Source organism: Haliotis asinina, chromosome 1, assembly GCF_037392515.1.
Source record: "Haliotis asinina isolate JCU_RB_2024 chromosome 1, JCU_Hal_asi_v2, whole genome shotgun sequence".
Taxonomy (NCBI): Eukaryota; Metazoa; Mollusca; class Gastropoda; order Lepetellida; family Haliotidae; genus Haliotis; species Haliotis asinina.
The window spans coordinates 76,464,814-76,489,915 of record NC_090280.1 but is presented as its reverse complement, the minus strand read 5'-3'; the positions used below and the strand labels follow the sequence as shown (position 1 = coordinate 76,489,915).

The following is a 25,102-nucleotide window of genomic DNA, read 5'->3' as shown; positions in this document are numbered from 1 at the left end:
AGGACCACTAAACTCATTTTTTGGTACTCTTTTTATCACTGCATATGAAAGACGTTTGGTTAGTCATAAACGAAATACCATTTTCTTTTTTAAAAAAACTTGTGGTTAATTAATACCAAGCGCTTAAAAGTTGCTGAAAAGCCGTCTGCTTCTCTCTCGCCCGCAAACGAAACCGCAGACAGGTTACGTAACTCTGTCGCCCGAGCCCTACAGTGATGTCACTATGGTAGAAGGAACGTTTTCCAATTAGATGTATAGAAAATGTGCAGGACGCACGTCATTTTGCTGATTTCTCGACGTCACCAAAGACATGCCGAATTGTTGTGTTGCCGTCAATTGTTCCTTGGGGTCGGGTGATGGTGTCACTATGCACAGATTTCCACCAGACTCCCTAGTTTGTGCTTAAATTGGCTGTTAGTGTGTGCGAAGTGAGCTTCGTGGAAGCCTGTGGTATACACTAAATCGGATGGTTCGCCCCCCTACCACGCTTCCAGGATAGAAAATGGAGTTTCATCGAGTTTATAAAATCAAGACTGCTTACTACACATTGCTGACCAAAAGGATTTTGAGTGGATATAACGCTTTCTTCCTCGGAAACGAGGTTGTGGTCGAAGTGACAATATTATCGTAAGTAATCTTACATTGACCCCTTATATTGACTGATTCCAAGACTGAAATTGTTATGTTATAAGCAATGTCATGTAAAATCCTAATGTCAATCAAGAAAATACATATTTTACTACCAATAGAAAATAATTTTGATTTTGTAAGTCGATGAAAACAAACTTAAATAGCATTCATCCTCAGACAGGGCGTCGCCATTTTTGAAAATCGTGAAGTCACGGGCTAAAGTCCGTTAGAATTATTGAGATTATGATTTGTTCTCATCAAGTTAGAAAATCAAAACTACTTTTTACTAGTAGATAAATACGCATTTGAATCATGGCCAAAAGGATTTTGCATGACACAACTTTTAACATAAGGACTTCTTCCAAGGAAGCAAAGGTTGGGGTCGAAGTGACATTCATATTGCAAGCAATGTTATATTGACCTCCACCTCACTTCTAAGAGTGAAATTGTTATGTTATAAGTAATGTCATGTAAAATCCTAATGTCCATCAATAAAATACATATTTTACTACCAGTTGAAAGTAATTGTCCTTTTGTCGGTGAAAACAAACTTAAATAGCATTCATCTCAAGACCGGTCGCCGCCATTTCATAGTTTTCCTATATGAATCATATTTCGCACCCACACCCTAGTGTATGTCGTCTGCATCATTACACTTAACGACGAAAACAATGGTTCTGTTGAAAGCTACGACAACATATTAAAAACAAAAATGCAAATATTAAAATTAAAGTTATAGGAGAAATGTCAGGATATTACCTTCTTTGAGGAATGTATCCATCAATATCCACAAAAACAAGTGATATATAATTCATCTACAGATTTCCCAAGTGATGTATCTTTTAACAGTCTAATATACGAAATCGTGATGTGTCGTTTCAGGTTTTTCACATTGCTGTATACTTTCATTGGTTACCCAAGATAGCACACCTGGCAACTAACTGCATAATGTGCGTCATTATTTAGTTAGCCAATAATGAGCAATCAATCAATATATTGGCGGTTAATCCTTTGAAAGAAGGGCGTTGTTTTACATAGACACAGACACGACAGAGTGTATTCAGTATACATTAGTAAATGTACATACATAAACACTACCTTTTGACAAATCTCTCATTTAAATCCCCATAAAACTAATTAATCAATCAGCGTGTTATCGGTTAATCCTTTAATCGGTCCAGACAAAAGAAATGCCAAATGGGGGCCTTTGTCGGGTAATCTAACTGGCGTTACCAATAATTATACCTGTTATAAATTCATTAACTGAGCATCAAGTGAATGATGACAAATAACGTGTAGGTTTATACCACCATTACAACCTAGCGACACCAAGTGATTTTGACAGAATTGTCTATGAAAACAAGGGTTGTAACTCGAATACTAGGCAAAGCAGGAGACAAAACTAAGTCATAGTAGATTGTGAGAACATATAGCTTTCATTTTTCTCAACAGCTTTCGCGATTTCAGGTTTGTACAAACCTGTAAACGAAATAGTTCAACCCCTGAAACGTAGATGAATACTGCACAGACCCCCATTTCTATACCCACTATTACGTCACAGAGACGCGCCGCTCTGATTGGTTGAAATTTCGTTTGCGGCTGAGAATTTTGTACTGTTGACAAAAAGGTCGATTTAAGGTAATTGAAGATCGAAATGAGCATTTTTAATGACGGGGTTTCATTTATAACGATGTCAGCAAGTGATTTTGCATTTGTACCCTATTAGAGTACATGTTTCCTTTAGAACTCAACTAACACACTCACAGCACGGGTGGGGTGAAGGGAAAGAGAAAACTGCAAAACAAAAACGTAAGGATGGGCAGAAAACAATGCAGAAAGGTGAGTCAGGATGCATAAAACAGAACGAGTACTGATGACTGCGCGAGTGTTTGTGAGTGAAAAGATTTTGTTTTGTGTTTACTGTTTTTGTGAAATAGAGGAGCAAGGTTATCTTGGCTACAACCAATGGTACAACCAATGGTCGAATCTCCAGCCAACGGTCTTTGCGGGAACACGTCTAAGGGGCGCAACTCTGCAGTCCATCGCAGAATCCACCAGATAAAGATAGGCAAGGCCAGATGAATAGTGAGAAAACAGCGCAGTGAAAACGTCAGCTAAGGCATCAGACATCTGAAACTGCAGCTGGACAGTCACGGAGTACAGGAAACTAGGCCAGGATGACGATGGAACTATTTGAGCTCAATGTGGACTTCAATCAGATCACGATGCCACTAACCCATGAAGGTAGACTAGGCCTTCAGCAACCCATGCAACCTGATTATGTACAGACCATCGCCATAGAGCTCGAATATTGCTGAATGCGGTGTAAAACTAAACTCACTCACTCACGATGCGACTGCTTCCGTCTTTTTTACTTAAGTAAGTGAAACGTCTAGGTTTTTAATTAAGCTGTTTTGTAAGTGTACGTATGAAACTGTTGCCGGTCCTGTGATACAACAATTCTGTCTTGTTGCAACTCTTGAGAACAAACGTGAGTGGGTGTAGCTTAACTCTTCTTTTAGCAATATTCCAGCAACACCACGGCAGGGGACACCAGAAATGGGCCTCACACGTTGTACCCATGTGGGGAGTGAGTGAGTTTAGTTTTACGCCGCACTCAGCAATATTCCAGCTATATGGTGGCGGACTGTAAATAATCGAGTCTCGACCAGACAATACAGTGATCAACAACATGAGCATTGATCTGCGTAACTGGGAACCGATGACATGTGTCAACCAAGTCGGCGAGCCTGACCACCTGATCCCGTTACTCGCCTCTTACGACAAGCATAATCGCCTTTTATGGCAAGCATGGGTTGATGAAGGCCTCTTCTACTCCGGTACCTTCACGGGTCGTGCCCATGTTGGGAACCGAACACCCTGGTGTGACGACTGAACGCTTTAACCACTAAGTTACCCCGCCAGGGAGATGGGACCAGGAAGTAGCCCTGCCATTCATTGTATTTACCTCAGCTGTTTGATCTTATTTCTCTCCACCATCCGTATTATGGGGTAACGGGAATAGCGCCGTCAAGGGGTCAAGTAGTATATATACTCACTCAAAGACAGAATTAACTGAACTTAAATGCATTGATAACTGAACATTCGGCGTGACGAGCGGACACTTTAATCACTAGACTGTCCCTCCTCTGCTGTAAGGGAGTAGAGTCCCAGGTAGCGTAGGTGTTGAATGTTAAACACATTACTGGTTTGTGGGAAGAATATCTGAACTCTACTCTCTTAACCACTAGACTGCCCCGCCTCTGCCGTAAGGGAGTAGAGTCCGAGGTAGCGTAGGTGTTGAATGTTAAACACATTACTGGTTTGTGGGAAGAATATCTGAACTCTCTTAAATGTTTGAGCTTGTGTAATAATTTTATGAAATTATGTGTGTAGTGCAATGTAATGTAAAATAGCTACATATTTCGGATTTCAGATTGCAAGGATTTTTCATATCAAATTCGCGGGCATGGCATGATGCTAACACGTTCGAACTCAGGATTCGAACTGGTGATCGCAGAATCCTTGAGCTCCTATGGGGCGTAACTCTGCCCATCTTATCTTGGCATTCCGTTCCTTTGAGAAGTATGTAGATGATGAACAATATAGACTGGACAATGATAAAAAAAGAAAGAAGAGTTGATATGGAGAATAAGATTAACATCTGGGAAGAGACGTGCGTGAGAATGAAGTGAAGCAAGTGGGTGGCAACAAGCAGCCAAGAGAAATGCCATTGCATAATTTCTGCACTTTAACAGGATGCCAATAAGGACTTCATTTCTCGTAAATATTAGCAACGACCTATTGCTACTTTTCTTAAATATGTCAGCAGGTTAATGGATCTTAGGCTGCAGGGTTTCCATGGAAACCAAGATATTTCTATTATAATCCCGTCACTCGTCGCGAGCGACAACATCACACACGACGTTTACTATGTGGAGCGCGCCCCGTCACAATAACCGGTGTATTTAATCCCCGAGCTGAATTGTGGGATAGCTGCCGCAAACAGGTCTGCGCGGCGTCCTTAGAAACACAGGTGAGAGAAGGAACCAGGTAGCAAAAGGTGACAGACACTCAGGTGAAACACAGTCAGCTATGTGGGACTGACGGACCATATATCAGTCAGATTCAATATTACAGGTAGGTTTAAAATATTTAATAGATTTCTGAGAAAATTATGTCGTTTCAGCAAGATACGTACTTGCCAAGCAGTGGTTCGCTATGGGCTGTGTGTAACGGCACCATAAGCCTCCACAGATGATTCGCACCGCTGAGTTTCAATAGACCAATACCCGCTCAAATTATGTACACCCCACAAGAAGGGGTCGAGTTTCAAAGGCCGAAAGCGGTTTAAAGTCTGGCACAATATTATACATGGACGACAAGGTTAGATCTTAAACTGACCTCGGACGAGTGTGTTCAATTAAATGTAGATTCGTGGGGTGAATTAATTTCTAGTCTACTTTTTCTGAAAATATGCGTAGCATACAAAAAGTATTCAGATTTGTGGGCAAATGTCACACGAGGTCGTGTAAAGCCTGAGCAAATATTAGCTTGCGTATTACTGAGGCATGTGCTTGTTATCTGTTGCCATGCTTACTACCAGGTGAGGGAGTGTTGTTTTACGTCTCAGTAGTCATAACATCAGCAGTAACTGAATGTCATATCGTGAAGAGTATTGTTTTAGGTCGCATTGGTGAAAACTGTAAAGGCATCTAGCGCAACAATTTCTTAATGTAGTTATAAAGTGAGTATTATTTTACGCCACAAAAGCGAGAACTGCAGTAGTATTATGCGCAGTAGTTTGCGAACCCTACCAAATGTAGAAATCCTTTTTAATACTGAATACATTGCACAAATAATAACATAATTTATATTTCTCAAAGAGACAATGCAAACTCACTGTAGTATTTCAACACAATACATAGATAATGGAAATGTAACTAATTTGTCACGTGACACGATGTTTGATGGTAATTACGGCCAGTTATGTTCGCGTATCCTCCTACCTTTTCATGCTTGAGTAATGGAGAAGCTTCAGATTATGTCTTGTCTAATTGTGTTGTACGTTTGAGTAAAGGTTTGTACCGTTCTTGCCATAATACAACTCCCTGTACCAACACATAGGAACTAGAGTGAGTGAGTGAGTGAGTGAACCAGAAGTGGGTTTAGCACATTGTATGTATATAAACATAAATGTATTGACAACAGAGAATTTATAATAAATGAATGTGACGTTGAATATAGAGTCTTTCTCACAGTCCCTGAAACACATTATTTTACCTAATGCCAAGCCTTCTTTCCAGTGCTAAAACCTTAAATGAAGCAAAGCAAGTCTAGATTTCCTCAGGTTCTGAATCTCTGGTCTCCCTGGATCTCCTTTTCAATCAAAATGGGTTTGTTTGTTACTATCAAAATTATACATATTCAGAGACTAAGCCCAGGTCTGTTGAATATACAGCTGTACAAACTGATCGACCAAGTGTGTACACATGAAACCACTTGTCGGACAGACTAGGGCAGCTTGCTGTGCATAGTTTGGGTAAGGAGAAGTCACAGCCGGTAGGGAACAAGTTGAACGAGGCATGTCACTGTGAGATCACACATATGTCAAAGAAGGTCTTTAATGCGAAATTCAGTATTTGTTTAAATTTCATTTGTTTAAATGTTTAGAAAACATATTGGGCTCACCTTTAATTGTGACCTTACGTAACACAACCCATCTTACAGTTACAGGTTACAGTATTCCGCTAACCTCTATAAACCGGTATTTGTTTAATGCACATTTCGATAATACAGATCTTTTTAGCACTATGCCTGGTAACAGTCTCCCTTTCCCTGTCGTGAGTACATGTGTGCTGAGAGTCTGTCCCTCAGGTAAACTTTCACTACATACACTCTTCCCCGCGTTCCAGGGCAACCCCTGTATCCAGCTACATTTACCTGTTCAGGTATGTTCTATTCTAATTAGGACATTTTGTTATCGATTTTCCTAAATCAGTTCTGGATAGGCTAACCTTTACCTACCAACTAAGAGCAACATTCGTATGTTTATTGACTGACACTCTTCACACGCAGCACCGTATCTTTAATTTGATTGAAAAACCCCACAGCTTTGATCTTTCCAGCATTATTGAATAGATATATTCGGACACTTTGAACTACGTTCAAATATATCTGTCGCTCGAAGTTAAAAAAAAGCCCATCCGGTTCTTTCACATTTCTATATTTGTCATGTCATTCCAGGTTAATTAACCATGTTTATATCAAGGAATCGGGTGACCGTTTACTTCTTTTGTGCTGTAAGGAGATACATAGAGACTCCCACCCAAGTGTCTACTGATATCAAATATATCAACACAAGTTGATAAACTAACAAATATCCGAGGCTTGCCTTTATCAACGTTTTGTGTTGATATACATGTATTTGATATCAGTAGACACTTGGGTGAGATTCTTCATTTATCATCCAAAATCATTCGTCGGTTGTTTTTAATGAAAAATGTATATCTCTGAACACAGCTCTGGCATTAGATTTGCATTTCAACGATGTCATTGCATACAGAAAAGAACCGCGATTCAGATTAGAACCGGAGGATAATCTAAATTTGCTTTATTTAAATCTTTGCGTTACAAATAGGGCTAGGATTAAGTAAAAATAATGTGGGTTGCGGACAAGGAGACAGCCTAGGTGTAGTGCCTGCTCAACCAGGCAAAGCCGTTTTCAGCAGTATCACGGAGGTGATACCCGAACTGTACCTCATACATTGTACCCATCCCGGGATTCAGAGAACGCTTTAACCACCATCATTATTTATTCGAAACGAAACTATTGGGCGAACCTTTCCCAGTCAAATATACCAGGCATATAGACAGAGACACGGCATTATTGCTAGCCACACTTGTTCCCATAGAGAGGGACTTGAACCCGGTCATCGGTGAGGCAATTAAATGCTTTAACCTTTAGCCTAGCCGACAGTTCTTACCCGCTTGACATTTCTGGTGTCCCCCGCCGTGATATTGCTAAAATCGGTGTAAACCTAAACTCACCCTCTCACTCACGACTGCCCATGCGTGTTGGATGAAAACAGGGTTAGAATCCATTCAGGTGTTAGTCTTTCATAAGGGAAACGCACAGCATTATATTATCAACCTGCTTCAAACAATTCGAATGACATTCTTGAAATATTGACGACAATAAACCCCAGCCTTACAAACCTGTGACGACGGTTCAGCGATTCCCTGTGTGTAACCTGTGCATGTATATTGTCAGTATAGTTCAGGAATGATCACAGATTTAGAAGGACGAACAGTGCTGAACACAGAGCCCAGCCAGCTGGTACTAACCTTATTGCCTGCCCTTCCTTCAAGATTACCCCGAGATCATTGATGTCGATTTATTGACTCAGTGCGACAATATAAACCCACTGTACGGTAATAGAGCCACGGCCATGTCACAACTCAATAACCGCTTTCGGTATTGTCTGGCTCTTGCCATGTTTTTCAATAAAAGCCGGGCAAGCATACTCTCTCTTATTCCCGGACACGGTCAACCAGAGACAGTTTTGCACAAAATGTGATATGCCCGTCTTTTAACTATTAATGATAAATTTATCGCTTTCACGCGTAATTGCAGAGATATCATGACTTTCCCGGCGTTCATTACAATGTTATTAGGTAACCAAGCAACGCCATTTAAACAATGCCATACCGGAAGTAAATGTGTGGTATCAAGCGAGAGAGCGCTTTAATCGGTGGCAAGATCAATGACAACTGATTGATTTTTGTCGCATCTGATCTTTCCCCACCATCGATCAACAGGACCAAATTAAGGATGATAAAGCGTCAACGCGTTGGTTGCCTTGTTCAGGTTTATTTTAAAAATCAATATAAAGCTGTAAATGAATTAATACCCTGTAAAACGGACAATTTTAAATAATGAATTGTATGTATCCGTGCAAACCTAGTCATCCATATCCCCGAATACCCAGGTTAGAATTGGTTTTCAGGAACCATGTTTGTCTTAGAGGGCGATCAACGGGATCGTATGGCCCACTGATTTGATTGACACGTCATCGTACGGCTTCTCATGCTGTTGATCACTGGATTGTCTGGTCAAGACTGGATTATGTACAGACCGCACCCATATACGTAGAATATTGCAAACAACAAAGAAACAAACATATTTTATATATGACGCCATGAACATCAAAAGAATACAAACGAAACAAAAGTGATAATATATATGAAACCACATTCTTCCTAGTAAGGGGCAATGGAATAGCCTAAAACTTATGTCTTCCGTAGGTCTCTCCAGGTTCGATTCTCCATATGGATAGAATGTGTGAAGCCCAAATATGATGCTCGTCGTGGTATTGTTCAGACTGGAGTAAACCAATCCTCAGTCCCACTTGTATATCCCTATAATCTAGGTCTTTATGGTGATGAATAAAATATATAAGATGTGTCACTGGAAAAGACAGACACGTATAGCGAAACCAGTGTGCTTTCACCATAACTTTATACTAAAATAAGTGCATACCAATATGAAAAAGGCTACTGAGTCTTTTATGGGTACAAATTTACAGACGGCAGCGTTTCCATGTAAAAGTCAATATTATGTTCTGTAAACTGTCTTGAAAGTCAACACTATCACGTTTCCTTTCGGGATTCGCTATTGTTGTCTTTGGGCGATAGCGATCAATTTTATGTATTAAATGTCGTTCTGTTAGTAATGGTTCGACTTTCATCACGGTGATAGCTTCCTTGATAATATCCCTTCAGGTACACACGAACATAACAATGGCAGTGTACGCCTACGAGGCGAGTAGATAATATGGTGCCTTTATCTACTTTCCTTGTGTCAAATGGGATCAATCTAGTTCGGGCTTAAACTTGGTCGCTATCGCCAAAATACAACCGCAGAGAAAGTAGCCTGGAGCTGCTATTGACTTGACAAACGGCTTAATACAATCGTCAATATCACGTGGATTTATTTGTGTCCGCTTTGTGTTATGGTGGCAACGAGACACCGAGTTGTTTACATGAGAAAGTAGGGAGAAAGAACGTGTGGGGGCAGGGGAAATGGGTACGTGCATTGTTTTACTCCAGTTTGTGTATTGTTTAACTCCCCACATGGGTACAATGAGTTAAGCCCACGTCTGCCGCCCCCCGTGATATTGCTGGATTGTTACTAAAATGCGGCGTATGCCAATATTCACTCACTCTGTCACAGTAGCGTATCTTCATTTCAGAGGTCAGATGCTATTTTATATATTTCCAATGTACTATACATCATTTGAAACCTTCCGACGATTATTTACCTTGTCTTTCAAATACAGATCATTAGTGCATAAGAAAACCTAGTCTTGGTTATCCTCAGACACAAATTCTGTTTACCACACCAGGTGGCAACGTGTCCTGCATGTCCAACTGGTAGCAACCCCATTCAAACAACTTCTTCCTACAAATGAAGTGAAAACATTTAAGATAGTATCTGAATCAAATCTGTTTAAATTATACAAGTCTTTCCTAAAATATTGTGTATTTTACTGAGTCCGTGCATGTAGTTTTTGCTGGACAGTATATCGTGGACTTCGTTTATACCAACTTGTGGCCAAACTATGGGCGAAAACCCCAAGGATGGTCGCCGCCGCGGAATATGGTAGGATAACTCAACTGAAGTTTTACAAAACAGGGCCCCGTTTCACAAAACTCTCGTAAGCCTAAGATCTCGTAACTTTTCTCGTAGCATTCGCATCTCCTATGCTACAGTATAGGAGGCACAATGGCTACGAGAAAACTTACGAGATCTTAGGCTACGAGAGTTTTGTGAAACGGGCCCCAGGACTTAAATACCGATATGCGTGCGTGATATGCATTTGCATGCGGGAGGGCTGGCCAAGAAGTTTTAAGCCTACGTAACTTCTAAACTGGTGACACCAACTAATCTTAGAAGTGTTGTTCGACAGTGTTCTTCATCGGTATATGAATGTGGCTTCGAAGAACTTCCTCATCCTTCATATTCACCTGACCTAGCCTCAAGCTACTTTCACCTATTTCCAAAACTGAAGGAACACTTCAGTGGAAAACACACATGCCGGTAATGACGAGCTCAAATCTGCTGTACTCGTGTGTATACCCTAGTATGCTTCATGGACCTGTTGCTTTCGAACTAGTTGATGTATTTTAGTAAAATAACTGGACATGCTGATGAAGACCACTGTCCAACTACACTCCTAAGATTAGCTGGTGTCACCAGTCTAGAAGTTATATAGGCTTAGAACGTATAAGTGACTTATTGATTAAACTGAACCAGAGGGGTCAGCAGGCTAATCTGTTCGTACTGAAACATATGACTCCTTTGTAAATACTTTAGGTCGGATTAGCATAACTGTTAATAATATAATCATGATGTTAATCACGAGTGGTAATTCTTGTTTCTATGGTGAATATATTGCTGATCAGTTGACTACACCGCCGACTTGGCTATATCTAAAATGTAGTCATGACTTCCGTTTAGTCACGTGACCCTAGTCCACCCACAGAAAATTGGTTATTTTTTCTAATTACTTAAAAACAGACAATAATCCATGGAATTCTATTACTATATCAGTTTCCATTTTCTTGAAATTAAATTCACGATTTTACAAATTGTCGATTGTTTATAAAGATAAGTAGAACACCTTTGTGTTGTCCATTTGAGAAATTGAATTGTGATCCGCCGGTCACCACGGAGTGTTGCATTAAGAACTGCAGCCTTGGAACGGGTTATATTTCAGCATGGATTTGCAATATTTTTCAAGTCTGATATGGCGACGGGAAACAACAAAGGTTTCATGTGGTTCCGTAGGTAAGGTGATTAACTAGCATTTACCACCAGTAACACTTATGCCCACTTACTGTTGGTTGCTAAACCCCCCTGAGGGCCCTGGGGTCTGTTCGCAACGTGAAAGAAATGGACAAAGCGAATTACAAGTATGGGCATACTCGTAATGTTTGTATGACCTGTACTTGATGTAGAGAAGCTAAGTAGTTTAAACTTTCATACAAGAGACCTTTCTGCTCAGTGAGTAAAGCCCGTACTTTGTTCACCTTGGTCTTCTTGCTTGTTAAGAGTTGCGTCCCTTTGGCTCGCTAGAAACCTATGCTCGTAGGTTCGAATCCCGAGACGTCCTGATTGTGCTTCTTTCTATGTCGACACGTGAACGTGGGTGTCTCCGGCGTGTTAAACATCTGGCGACGGCACCAACTCGCCCATTCTTGCTGACATAGACGTAAACATGGCTCACTCTAGACAGCCAATGTGCCCATTATACCAGTTACGTATAACGTAGTAATGGAATCGGGTGGTCAGGCTCGTTGACGTGGTTGATACATGCTTTGGTGTCCCAACTGCATAGACCGATGCTCATGATGTCAATCACTCGTTTGCGTCAGACTGTTTTCATACAGCTGTAATAAAATGCTAGTTGCGTGAAACAGATAAACAAGAAAACCAACAACAAACAAATAAAACTCATGAGGCATCTGAACATAAACAATCATCCAGTATCTTAAAACCATCTGTGTTGGATATAGGAGATATAACACACTGCAGTCACATAAATACATATCAGTTAATCCCAGCTGGCGTGTATACAAGGCAAGTGTCTATGTAGGCAGGTGCCCGTCTTGTCACCAGCCCGGGGGACATTATAGCTGTGTAAATCACTATCGTTCATACGACCAGCTGAATATTGCTTATCGGGGAGTGGATGAGAGTCCTTTAGCGTACATTGTTGTATTGGAGATCAGGTAGCTCACTCGAACATGTCCGTTATACGATCTGACCATTTCCTATTTATAGTGGTCCAAGTCCTTTTGAGTAATATATACATATGGAAATTAATTAGGCAACACCAAATTCAAAGACACATAAAAACTTAACAAAGATTAACGAAGTAATTTTGATGATTGATTATTCAATTTTGATGTATTGACATACAGCATGAGCTTTTCATGGGTTGATATGACGCGCGTGAAGCTTGCACAGCGCACGTGCATTGCTTTAACCTCAACTTTCGAAAAATGCACTTTTTCCCTGGGGTGTTTACAAGCGCAGGTTGTCGATTGCATTCGGTTTTTCATTCATTTCAATGTCATGGCACGTAGGAAATTATCAGAGGCCACTCGTTGGCAAATAATCGGCATGAGGAATGCTGGTATGTCTCTAAGACAAATCGGGACTCAAATCGGACGACATCATTCCATAATTTCAAAACTTTTGAAAAAATACCGGGCCACTAATGAAGTTAAAGACCTGCCTAGACCAGGAAGACCCAGGAAGACCACAGTCCGGGAGGACAGAGCTTTACTGAGACTTGTACGGCGCAGGTCCTTCGACTCGAGCTCTCGGTTGAGACAGGAGTGGCTTCCAGGGAGACCCATCTCGAACAGGACTGTTCGGAATCGTCTGAAAGCTGCAGGATACCGGGCAAGGAGGCCAATCAAGCGACCCAGACTGTCTCCAGCCCATAAGGCAGCCCGACTGGCCTGGTGTAATGACCGTTTGCACTGGAACATTGCCTCTTGGAGGAAGGTCCATTTCTCAGATGAGAGCCGGTTCTTGCTGCACATGGTGGACGGTCGTACTCGGGTCTGGAGGCAGAGGAACACAGCAATGGCTCCACGGAACATCCAGGAGACTGTGGCCTTTGGGGGAGGTTCCGTTATGGTATGGGGGTGCATTTCCATGAACTGCAAGTTGGATATCATTACCATCCGTGGCAACCTTAACGGTGTTCGTTACCAACAGGAGGTTCTTGACAGGGCTGTGGTACCTCATTTTGAGAACCATCCTCTGGCAACGAGACCCATATTTATGGACGACAATGCTAGACCTCACAGGGCGCATGCTGTAAATGATTTTTTGCGGCAAAATGCAATTGACAGAATTCCATGGCCTGCCATGAGCCCTGACCTCAACCCCATTGAACATTTGTGGGACTTTATTGGCCGTCGTGTGAGGCAGAGAGACCCACCAGTCCATAATCTCAACGAATTGACGGCTGCCCTGCATGAGGAGTGGAACAGGATCCCCCAGAATCAGATCCGGAGACTCATCCAAGGAATGAGGAGGCGTCTGGAATCGGTGGTGCGTGCGCAGGGAGGACACACTAGATATTGATGAAAGTCGGTGTGCAGACTCTCAGATGACTGTTCTTTCTTTCCATGTGACATTTGTGTTAATACACCTGACAACAACGTCTGTGGATGAATAGTAAATTGTGTCCATTTTTTCATGAATTTAAGACAGTTTTAACAATTTGGATTTCGTTGCAATAAAGCAAAGTCTTGATACTTTTTCCCTTTAAGTTGTTTGTCAGAGATCGTCTGTTGAATAAAAAAGTGTCAAACTATATCAACCCGGCATATTTTGATTGTCAGAACACTTCAAAGTTGCTCCAATAGAAAAAATTGGGGTGTTGCTTGATTAATTTCCAGGTGTATATTTGATATGAGGATCAAGAGATTTGGATTGTAGCCAGTCAGTGTTGGGAGCTGGCAAAATATATTATGTTCATCTGATTTAACTGATTTTTTAAAAAAGAAATACATAACAAAATAATAAACTTCATCTCAATGGACACCTGATATAACAGTACCACTGTTGAATGCACCGTTATGCCACACTCACACTTAACCACATTGGACACTTGATAAAAAGGTAGCTCTATTGAAAACAGCGTTATTCCACGCGCGCACTTTACCACATAGGACACCTGATATAACTGTACCACTGTTGAATGCACCGTTATACCACACTCGCACTTAACCACATAGGACACTTGATAAAAAGGTAGCTCTATTGAAAACAGCGTTATCCCACGCGCGCACTTTACCACATAGGACACCTGATATAACTGTACCACTGTTGAATGCACCGTTATACCACACTCACACTTAACCACATAGGACACCTGATATAACTGTACCACTGTTGAATGCACCGTTATACCACACTCACACTTAACCACATAGGACACCTGATATAACTGTATCACTGTTGAATGCACCGTTATACCACACTCACACTTAACCACATAGGACACCTGATATAACTGTACCACTGTTGAATGCACCGTTATACCACACTCACACTTTACCTCACTGATTTATGGACGCAATATCATATCTTCAAACCTAGGAATCGTTTTAGTTATCAATCTCAGCTCTGCCCAGTCAAGAAAAATTCGTATATAATCAAAAGTCCTCGACTGTTATGGTCAATGTATCGATTATTCTCATATTACTGAGATCTATTGATCATTCTCAGCTGTTGTTGTAATGTTGTAAAACCGAGCTCCGGCAATTGACAAACAACATTATGTAGATTTGAGTGAAGATTTCCTTACACTCGACTATACAGGCAGACATGACAGCTTTGATAGATAGCCCACCATTTCATGTTTGAAATATATATAAATCATTCGGAAATTTAAATAAATCATTCAGTTGTTCCGTTGACGCTGATTCTGAGATTAAATTTCCTTTGGCGGCTTTCGGTGCGTAAATACTGTATCGATCAAGTGATCGGGTATCGATCTGTATTTATTCTGAGGGGTATTTATGTAATAGTTGGAAACAGATCATTGTTATAATTACGCAAGTGGAAACAATGATGGTAATCGATATATATCGAATGTATTTTTGCCACCAACGTGTAGGGACACGAAGTAGGATTATTCGCCGTGTTCAAGAATAAAGTGGAGCTGTGGCGTAGCCTAGTGGTTAAAGCGTTCGCTTGTCACGTTGAAAACCCGCGTTCGATACAATGTGTGGGGTCTATTTCTAATGTACACCGCCATAATATTGCTAAAAACTACATAAAATTAAACTCACTTCCTCACTCAAGAATAATGTACCTACTGCGACAGTGCCGGTTTTATAGTACCACTACCACTAAGATATCACACCACAGTACGACTTGGACACCCCGCTCAGTGAATGGGTGTGTTTTTATGTCGTCTTTAGGTTTAATCTAGCAACATCACGCCGGAGACACTAGGAATCACATTGCGACCATGTGGGGAATCAAACACAGGTCTTCGGCGTGACTGGCGAACGCTTTGACCACTGGGCCACCCCACCTCCCCATGGTCGCGTCGGAATCACTATAATGGCGTCATCTTCTATCACGCGACCGAGGAGACCGAAATCAAACTAACGCCTAGTCTCATAGAATATCTAACTTTAATAGAACTATGTAGTTCCAATATACTGAAAAGGAACCTCAGTGAGGTGGGGGATTGGGAACACGAAGAAGATTTTCATTCAGCATTACAGTAAGATGAACAAAAAACATATTATAGGCCAGGAACTATAAAACAGACAACATCAGCTTGAAGCTTTGGCATATACTGAAGCACTTCAAACACGCAACATACCCACGCGACCCGTCTTTCTTAGACTTTGAAGGAATCAAGAGAGGTTAAGTGTCAATGATGTCTGACACATAACGTTATATGTTTATTAGATTTCACACAAGGCCTCACAACATGACACAATGGGGTACATAGCTTTCCCGCTATCAGCTTCACAATGGTGAGAGTTTTTAATGTGTTCTGGGGTCTGTCTCTCAAAATAGGCTCTGCAAGAGGTATTGTGCACGCAGACTTGTATGGACGAGTGTGTCATGTTATTTATTAGAGGAACAACTCAACTGAATCGTCGTGAGGAACGTTGCAGGCCAATGAGATGGAAATGAATGGCTTTGCTGTATTGTTGGTTTGGTACAGTGTTTGATGGCATGGTAACACCTAGGGGACTGAAAGACATAAGTGACATCTTAGTAACGTGATTACTCTAACTCCCACTGTTGAACATACTCTTGGGTTTATGATTGTCATTGCGCTAAGATCAATTTATGAAAAATAATGTTTATAGCACCACGACCTGGGATTAGGTAGTGCATACGCTACTTAAAACAGAAGAACATTTAATTCTTTCGAATCACAACTGTGTGTTAATCTGTTTCGCTTAACATTATAAAATGAATTGTAGGCCGTAAATATTTAGATGAGAGGCAAAACTCTTCAACCAATGTTGATCCATGTGGGGTTGTTTCTCAAGGTCTTCTACCATTCAATTTTTCGTTATTGTTTTGTTGTTACATCAGCCGTTGCTAAGTGTTCAAACACCCTTCTTGACACGTAATGTCATGTTTCCATGAATCCCGTAATGGCAATTCTAACAAAAGGCAAAGACAAAAGGCAGAACAAAAACCACATGTCTGAAATCCAAGTGTTGATAATATACGGAGGACTTTTGTGCTGGCACCTCCGATGTTGGTCTGAGAAATAGAAGTCGTCAATCAGAAAAATGGCATATTTATTGTTCTCTTTAAACCGCTTCGGCCATTAACGTGGTAAATTAGCTTTTCGTGTGCTTTTAGTGGCAATGTATTGATATGTAATCTTGTAAAAGATTGGAAAGTGGGAGATGCGATTACATTTCTTCATCAATATTATGAAGTTGAAATATAATTTAAGAGGAAAATCCAATCGCGCGGACCTCGGAGAAAACGATAATCAACCCATTCTTTTCTCGTCTATGATTGGCTTTTTCAATAGTTAAGTTCGCTTTTAAAAACGAGGCTGGCGTGCGCGGACCTCATTGAAGACATCTAGTCATTTGAACTTTTTAGCACTGATTTGCTTCTTGTATCGGGTCATTCTGACAACGGACTCTTTAGGAATCGAGTGACGAGTGACTTGTTTACACAAGACACAACATGGGAGAAGGAGCGTAAATACAAGCTTGTAACGATAATCTTGGGATTTAAGAGGTCCTCAAATATTGCCTAGCGAGTCGAACATGCACCATACCGGTTTCAGCTTCGGTTTATACAACCAAGGCATGCGTATGATGTCATTGATATCCAGCGACCGTGAGCCCACAAGGAAGTTCACTGATTAGTAATGGCGTTAAAGCGGGGTATTATTAGTGGGACAATTGATTCGTAGGCACTACGTTGTATAGTTTATGGCCGTACAAATTACACAAATCTTTATTTCAGCTTCAGACACACGATTCAGAATTGCTGTGGATATGTCATCCGTATTTAGCAACACTCTTTCCACCTTTTCAACAAGAACAAGAAGTATGAAGTAAACTTTATTACTTGATTAGTTGTATACTAGCCCTTCATGCAGATCCTAAAGCAAATATATCCACGCAAGTCTAGAAATTGCTGTAAGTCTAGATTTCCACAGCTCCTGAAACGTTTCAGGGTTCCTTTTCATGATAGTTCATTGTTTGCTATGAGTTTTTTTCTACTTCATTTCAGAGACTAGTTGTTTGTCTAGTTGTATACATTAAAAAACAAAACTAAAAACATGTATATAACTTTCATATAAATGTCCGTATTATCAAATTATGCCCTAAAACTATTTTTTCACAATTTAGCTGATACTGGACCTGACAAAATACGATATCACAGTACCCATAAGAAAAGTTGAGTGGCATATTGCTTCTCCCTAACAGCCTCGCAACTGTCGTCTCGGCTCTTAAGTGGCCGCTTATTGAGGATCTCCGGGTCGTCACGCCACCGTTAACATCACATACAAGCAATCCCACTTTCCATTAAACCCGCTACAGGTCCTCGTAAATCATACAATACTTTGTGCGTAATTTATGAGCTTCAGTATATCCCAACGTCGTTCAATGCCATCAAATATTATTACTATACGGCCGACATCGTGCAATGCTATGAAATGATATTACCATTTCATTGTGATGTGTTTATTTTGAATTATGTTGTGTTTCAATCATGGTCCATGCAGACGCATGTAAATTTTGAAATTTATGTTCGCATAGGAATCAAGTGGTATTAAAGGGAACGTAGAACGCGGTATTTGAATATTTGAATAGTACATAATTCTGTGATACATTGAATTTACACCTCTCCAACTTATAGGTCTGAATCAGTACTGTAGTATCCACCACTAATCATTTTCACCAGGTTAAAACGTTTCTCAAACAAATATACTGACGTAAAAAAGTAACTGCATAACATGATATTGCATTAAATGTAAGTTATTTAGAACGTTATAACCGTAAATACACATGCAACAAAACATTTTGCATGAAATGCCATTTACTTTGTGCACAATAAACTTATAAACTTTTTGCAAGCTTTTTAACATGTGATTTTTTTTTCTATAGTCTCTGAATGTTGTGGAAACACGTTAATGTTAACCTAAACTGCTCTTGCGTCATGTCACGGCTTACAGAACGTCAGGATCATCATACGCAGTGCTTATGCTAGAGACTGAAAGGCCCAAAATGAAATTTTGTATCCATCGGAACACGATGTCACGTCCATGGAAAGGTTTTCAACATCTTGTGGACATGAGAGATTTGCCTCCGCCAGCCGTCCATGTGTGCCGTCACGTCAGCAAGACGGTAACGCATCTAAGGAATCGATTCCAGACTGTTTGACTGCTCAAACCATTCATGGCTCAAGTCCAATCAGTTTCAGGACTGAACGGACCCGACCAGGGGAGCACGACATCCGGCCCCGGCGCAGTGTGTCCAATTTTGCCACATCCTCAGGCGCGTCTCGCTTTGTGCAGGCAGCATCTACGGTACATGAGACAAGATTGGTTTAGCGTTCTGTTCACTGACCAATCGAGATTTCATTTGGACAGCTCAGATAGCAGTGAAAGGGTGTACAGAGGTCAACAGTATGATGAATCGTGCGTTGTTCAAAGTCAACAGTTTGATGAAGAAAACGTTATGGTATTGGGAAGCATCATACTTAATAGTCGGGCACGACTTGTCACTGTCAATGACAATCTGACCGGTTTGTGACACAGGGATGAGGTTATTAGGCCCTGTGTGCGACCGTTCATTCATGGACAGCTACATGATGTTGTTGTTGTTGTGACAGACTTCCTGTCACAGCAGAACATTCCGGTACTCTCCTGTACAACTGTTCCATCTGGATGTCAGTCACTTGATTGTCAGGTCCAGACTCGATTACAGTGGATTCTGCCTAAACCGGCACTCACTGGGACTGAAGAATTAATTCGGTGTAGACAACGTGACGGATTGTAGAGCTGATGATAAATGTACAAGCCACGGACTGAACTGAGATTTTATGCCAATGTCAGCACCTTGCCGGATTGGACAGATGCCGGTTTTGTCAGCTTCAACTGTATTTGCAGCCGCCTGGAAAATCGATTAGTGCAGTTACACAACAAGCAAACAAACAAAACAAACAAACTGATTACTGTATCATATAAAATCATCAACTGTGCACATTAAAATTCTGTTGAGTTCTGAATGTTAAAAGTACTTTTTTCGAACCGGAATCGAACCCGTACAGCTAATGCTGATTTATCCCATCGTCGCCTATACACCACGTCGATCACTTAATGGTTTTACGTTGATTGGAGAACGCGAGACGCCGCTGCAGCATTAATAGGCTTCATCTTCTGAAAGGGTTCCGAGCCATCGATCTGAAGAGTCATAGCCAACTCACTGACCGAACTGTCACTCAGCCAACACTCGCCCGACAGAAGATTGCACTCTAGATAAAATTAACTCGCTGTTTACGACTATTTTAAGGTCACCGTTGGACATTATTGCCGTACGCCGCATTGTCAATTAGATGAAATCTATCCCTCCATGCATTCTTATACGATCCCCTTGTTTCCAGCATCAGTCGCCAGTATGAAGGAGAGGGTGTATGGCTGGTACCCATCCGCCAATGACGTCTACGCACGGGGACCGTATAACAAGTACCGTAAGTAACGATCTTTCTATGGGACAGTTTACAGAGAAGTTTCGTTTCCTTCATGGTCAGTATCGTCAGTTTCAAAAAGAACCATTGAGAAAAAGTGGAATGCTGAGCTGACTAGAATAACTTTCATAACTTGTTCAGTGATAATAGTGTAAGGAATACTTTCTCTTTTGGGCTTCCAATTCCATTAAACATCCAGGGCAACTTTGAGTGACGCATTATAATAATTCCAAAATGGCCATCTTTCGGCACATATGTGATTAACTGGGGATGACAAAAGCGTCAAAAGTACCTTTGATAACACACCTGGCAAATGTTTCAGGACGTAACTTTACTGTAGTGAAGTAAAGTGACTAAAAAATATTTTTGAAAAAATGTTTCAGGATTCATCATGTCGGATGTTTTGGTAGTTTGGGTAGTCAGGCCGCTATGAAAATGTTCAGGACAACGCCGGTGTCTTTGTGATATGTGCTTGTTACTTATATTCCAGAGCAAGAATGTCTGTACAAGTTCCGAGACACCATGTACGAGAGCAAGCCGCTGGTCCCGCCATCCCCAAACCTCATGGTCAGAGGGTATTCCCCAGCGCCACCTACCGGAATAAGGCCGGCGTCCGCATCAAGGCCACAAGCAAATAAATCGAGCACGGGTCCAAGAGCTAAAAGCGCCCCTATTCCGAAATTCAAATTAATACCCCGACTGAATGTGCCCACTCCAAGCCAATGTTGGTCTACAAACCTGTCAGAAACAGATTACACGGTGGCGCCACCTACCCAGAATCCACTGGAAGGAAGTCGACCTTCCACAGCCTCGACTCAAGTGTCCTGGCCTGTGCCTAAACCCACAAAACAGGAAGTACTCCAAACCACAAACGTCCCTATTGACCAAAGTGATCGTTCTCACATCAGCTGGCCTCGTCCAAAGTCTCACGCTGAACCAGTTCAAACTCCAGATATGAAAAGAACAAGAATTAAGAGTGCGTCTCTGCACAGGGAGAAGACCCCTGTCCCAAGCCGACCGGTCAAGTCAGCCGGACCTGTCAGATCACCCATGCCCCCCCGAAGCACCACACCTGCTCAAGAGGCCCAACTAACGTCCCCATCCAAACCCAAAACCCCCGATCTCCGTCCCCGCAACGCCGTTCAGGACCCTGACTCTGGAGATGAGCCTGTGGAAGCTGAGGATTGGGAGGTTGCCAGGGAGAAGTACGGATGGATGGCTGAAGTCCATGGTAACCCGTATGGATATAAGTAAGTAATAATTCTGTCCATTTGCCTAGTGGTGGAAGCTTTGGTTCTTTACGACAAACTTCGGGTTCAGACCCTATAAGTAAAATATGCTTGAAGCAGTGAAATTCGTTGGGTACCAATGTCGGTGACAAACCACACTGTGAACTGAATTTTGGACTAAAGTATGTAATGCTAGTGAGTTTGGTAGTACATGATCGTATGTGACACAACTATAGGCCATTACGCAACTGAGCCGTAAACATTCGGGGTAGAATAGGCCTTCAGTAACCCATACTTGCCATAAAAGGTCACTATGCTTGTCGTAAGAGGCAACTAACGGGATCGGGTGGTCAGGCTCGCTGACTTGGTTGACACATGTCATCAGTTCCCAATTGCGCAGATCGATGCTTATGCTGTTGATCACTGGATTGTTAGGTTATTTACAAACCGCTGCCATATAGCTAGAATATTGCTGAGTGCGGCGTAAAACTCAATTCATTCACTCGGTCACTCATTACGCTTTTAGCAATATTCCAGCAATATCACGTCGGGGTACACGGCGGAAATTGGACTTCACACATTTTACCCACGTGGGGAATCGAACCAGGGCGTTTGGTGGAACGAGCAAACGCTTTAACCACTACGCTACCCCACCACCATTTACGAAATTTACCTTGTTTACCATGGTACCAGAGTACCCTTTGAAAGTGTGTACATTTTGACCACGCTTCACATGGTAAGCTTTACAATGATGTGATTTCGGGCATTGGGACTTTGTAATAATGTAAGGTGATTTTAACTGTGACACTTAAGAACAAGGAATATCAAAACCCAGACAATCAAGTGATGGTCCGCTTGCACAAAGAGATCTTACCTTAGTCAATGTATAAGTATGGGAAGAATGATAATCGTAGCTCTAAAATTGTTTAATGCATATGGACCCCTTGAACACACAGCGACCAGAATATCAATGAAACCCTTCTCCCTTCAGGAAGATTCCCAAGCGGCTGCCCTACACCGTTAAGTGTGTTGAGCCCGAGCTAGCACCAGAACCTCCCGTCACCCACATGGAGAACATGGAAACGTTCTTCTACAACACCATCCCACGACGTCCTATGACCTTCGCTGTCCACAAAGAGTGGATCTCCGAGGTCCTTCACGCCAAGAGACTGGAGCTCCAGAAACGGGAGGGTGTCAAATACCGATGGAAGAACTTCGGATTCGTGTATTAAGAAGTCTGGAGGCATCGCAAAAGTCTTTCTTACATCATGTATTGTCAGTTAATAGATATCGCCGTTCGATTGATGAGCAGACACACCTCCTGGTTGGAGGATTCTGCTTTGAAGTATGAGGTGGTTTGGCAACAAATGACGTTAGTCTTTAATTATAGATCAAAGGTTAAGCCAGGAGTGTACTTCAAACACATTGATTTGAGAGTTGGGAGAACAAACCTCTTGGGAAATTTACTGGGAAATTATGGATTGGATGAAGCGCCATCTACTTTGAATCCCTCAGGAGTAGTCGACCTTTCCACACCACGCAGACCATGTAGTTTGTGATGTTCTGAAGAACTCGGATGCCTCTGATCTTTCTGAAGCCTATATTCAAAATGGCAAGGTTTGCAGACTTCCTCCATCTTTTCTCAGTTCGCACAAACGGGTCAACACCCACAGAAGGACATGGAAAGATTACCTTTCCTATGAAATCCTCCAGGACAATAGTCACATTTATAGACCCAGCAGTCGAACCAGTTGTTATTGACAGAAGGAAGTACTTTGGGGCAGTCTAAGTAAACTTATCTTCAGTACCTTTCGTTACACTCCACTACAAAACCTTATGGGAGGTCGCGACAGGTGACCAATCAGAATACAGCTTACCAAATCGCGAAAGTGGACATTCGCACATACCTTTTGAACTTTTTATCTCGAAAAGGTTCGTACCCGAACGATTCCGAATGTTATTTAGCGCTTGCTTGCTTCCGGGTGATGCACAGGGCGTACGTACAACCATGACAACGGTGAGTAAACAGTCGCTGAAAATAGTGTTTTGGGCAATATTCAAGGTTCTTGCGGAAATGGTAACCATGGCAACAGAAACCCCAAAGCGTATATACTGCAGGCCAAATAAATGTGTCATATGTGGAGTTTTGTTTGTGGAGAGATCTGTGTCAGTGACCTGAATATTTTGAAAATCCCTCCGATCCCTAAATAGTAGTCTTTGTCTGATTGGTTAGATCTATTTAACCGTCTCACGTTTGATTGGGCGGTCATTGGTCGCTCAAAGGTGACCTGACGCGACCTTCTACTATGTTTTGTTAGACTCAGTGGTGGAGTGTAACGAAATACACTGAGGCTAAGTTTACTTAGACTGTACTTAGACTGCGTCGAATGCAAAAATCGTTAAAGCGGTGACCTTTGTTTCAGCTGATGCATGCGATGATAAACGTTACATGACCCAAGACATATCACATTCCTGTAACATTGGTGCAACCTATTTCTGGAGACGAAGTGGTCTCCTGGGGAGACATCTGCCCACACCAGGTGCTCCTGCTTGGTGTTATGATATTAACGTTGAACATTTGTCATTGTAACCCACAACGTACATACTAACTGTTTGATCAAAGAAGTGAAAGGCCACTTTTTACTGAAGGAAGTCATCGAGCGACATTCAACGGCTGCCAGACCAAATGTAATACGTGACCTACATGTACTTCATATATAAATATATTTACTGCACTTGGTCATTTAGACGTTATATATGTATTAAAACAAGATGTCGTAGTGGGAGTGGAACAATGTCTCCGAAAAAACCGTTGCTTTCTCCTACCTTGACATATTACAGTTCTGTCCATTAGGTTCAAATGCGCAAGTATGATGTACTACAGTTATACCCTATTCATGACATAGACAGATTTAATGTATCTCTAAACGTCACTACTGACACTTTGAGGCTAAGTATCACTGCGCGCAAGGGACGTATCACACATTCACAGCAGATCGCATTCCTCCGCCTGACGTCATCAATCAAATGCCTCGCTCTGATCACGAAAGAAGTCACCTAAGTTCGTCGTAGTGCACGGCTGTATTGCTATCGTAAGATTAAATGGGCATGTAGCAAACTGCTATATTTCAGAATGTATGTTTGTTAACTTAAAAATGTACGCACATATGAACCTGCAATTCCTAAGATATTGAAGCTATGTTGTCTTACTTACGTTTAACATTTCCATCTGATATTTATATCCATTGTGCCCTTATTCTCGAAACGTTCGTAGCCTTAAGAATTCGTAACTTTGATCGTAACCACTGTGTTAAGTATGGGCTAAAGAAATTCGTAGCTAGCCAAATGAGCATAGTGAAGCTTTGACTCAGAAACACACGCATTAATATCATTTGTGGGTTAATCATCCCAGAGAAGTCATTTTGATTTCACGAAACGTTCTTCAGAAAATCTT

General features: G+C 41.5%; 1 protein-coding gene across 1 annotated transcript; it reads left to right on the top strand.

Annotated features, from left to right (window-relative positions):
- The first annotated feature begins 4,617 nt into the window (after window positions 1–4,617).
- On the top strand, window positions 4,618–24,391 carry LOC137297364 (WAS/WASL-interacting protein family member 1-like). The gene is made up of 4 exons (XM_067829375.1): window positions 4,618–4,770; window positions 20,336–20,422; window positions 20,910–21,669; window positions 22,640–24,391. Exons 2-4 carry the CDS (start codon window positions 20,350–20,352, stop codon window positions 22,878–22,880), a joined length of 1,074 nt encoding a protein of 357 aa, XP_067685476.1. The 5' UTR covers window positions 4,618–4,770; window positions 20,336–20,349; the 3' UTR covers window positions 22,881–24,391.
- The last annotated feature ends 711 nt before the right edge of the window (window positions 24,392–25,102 follow it).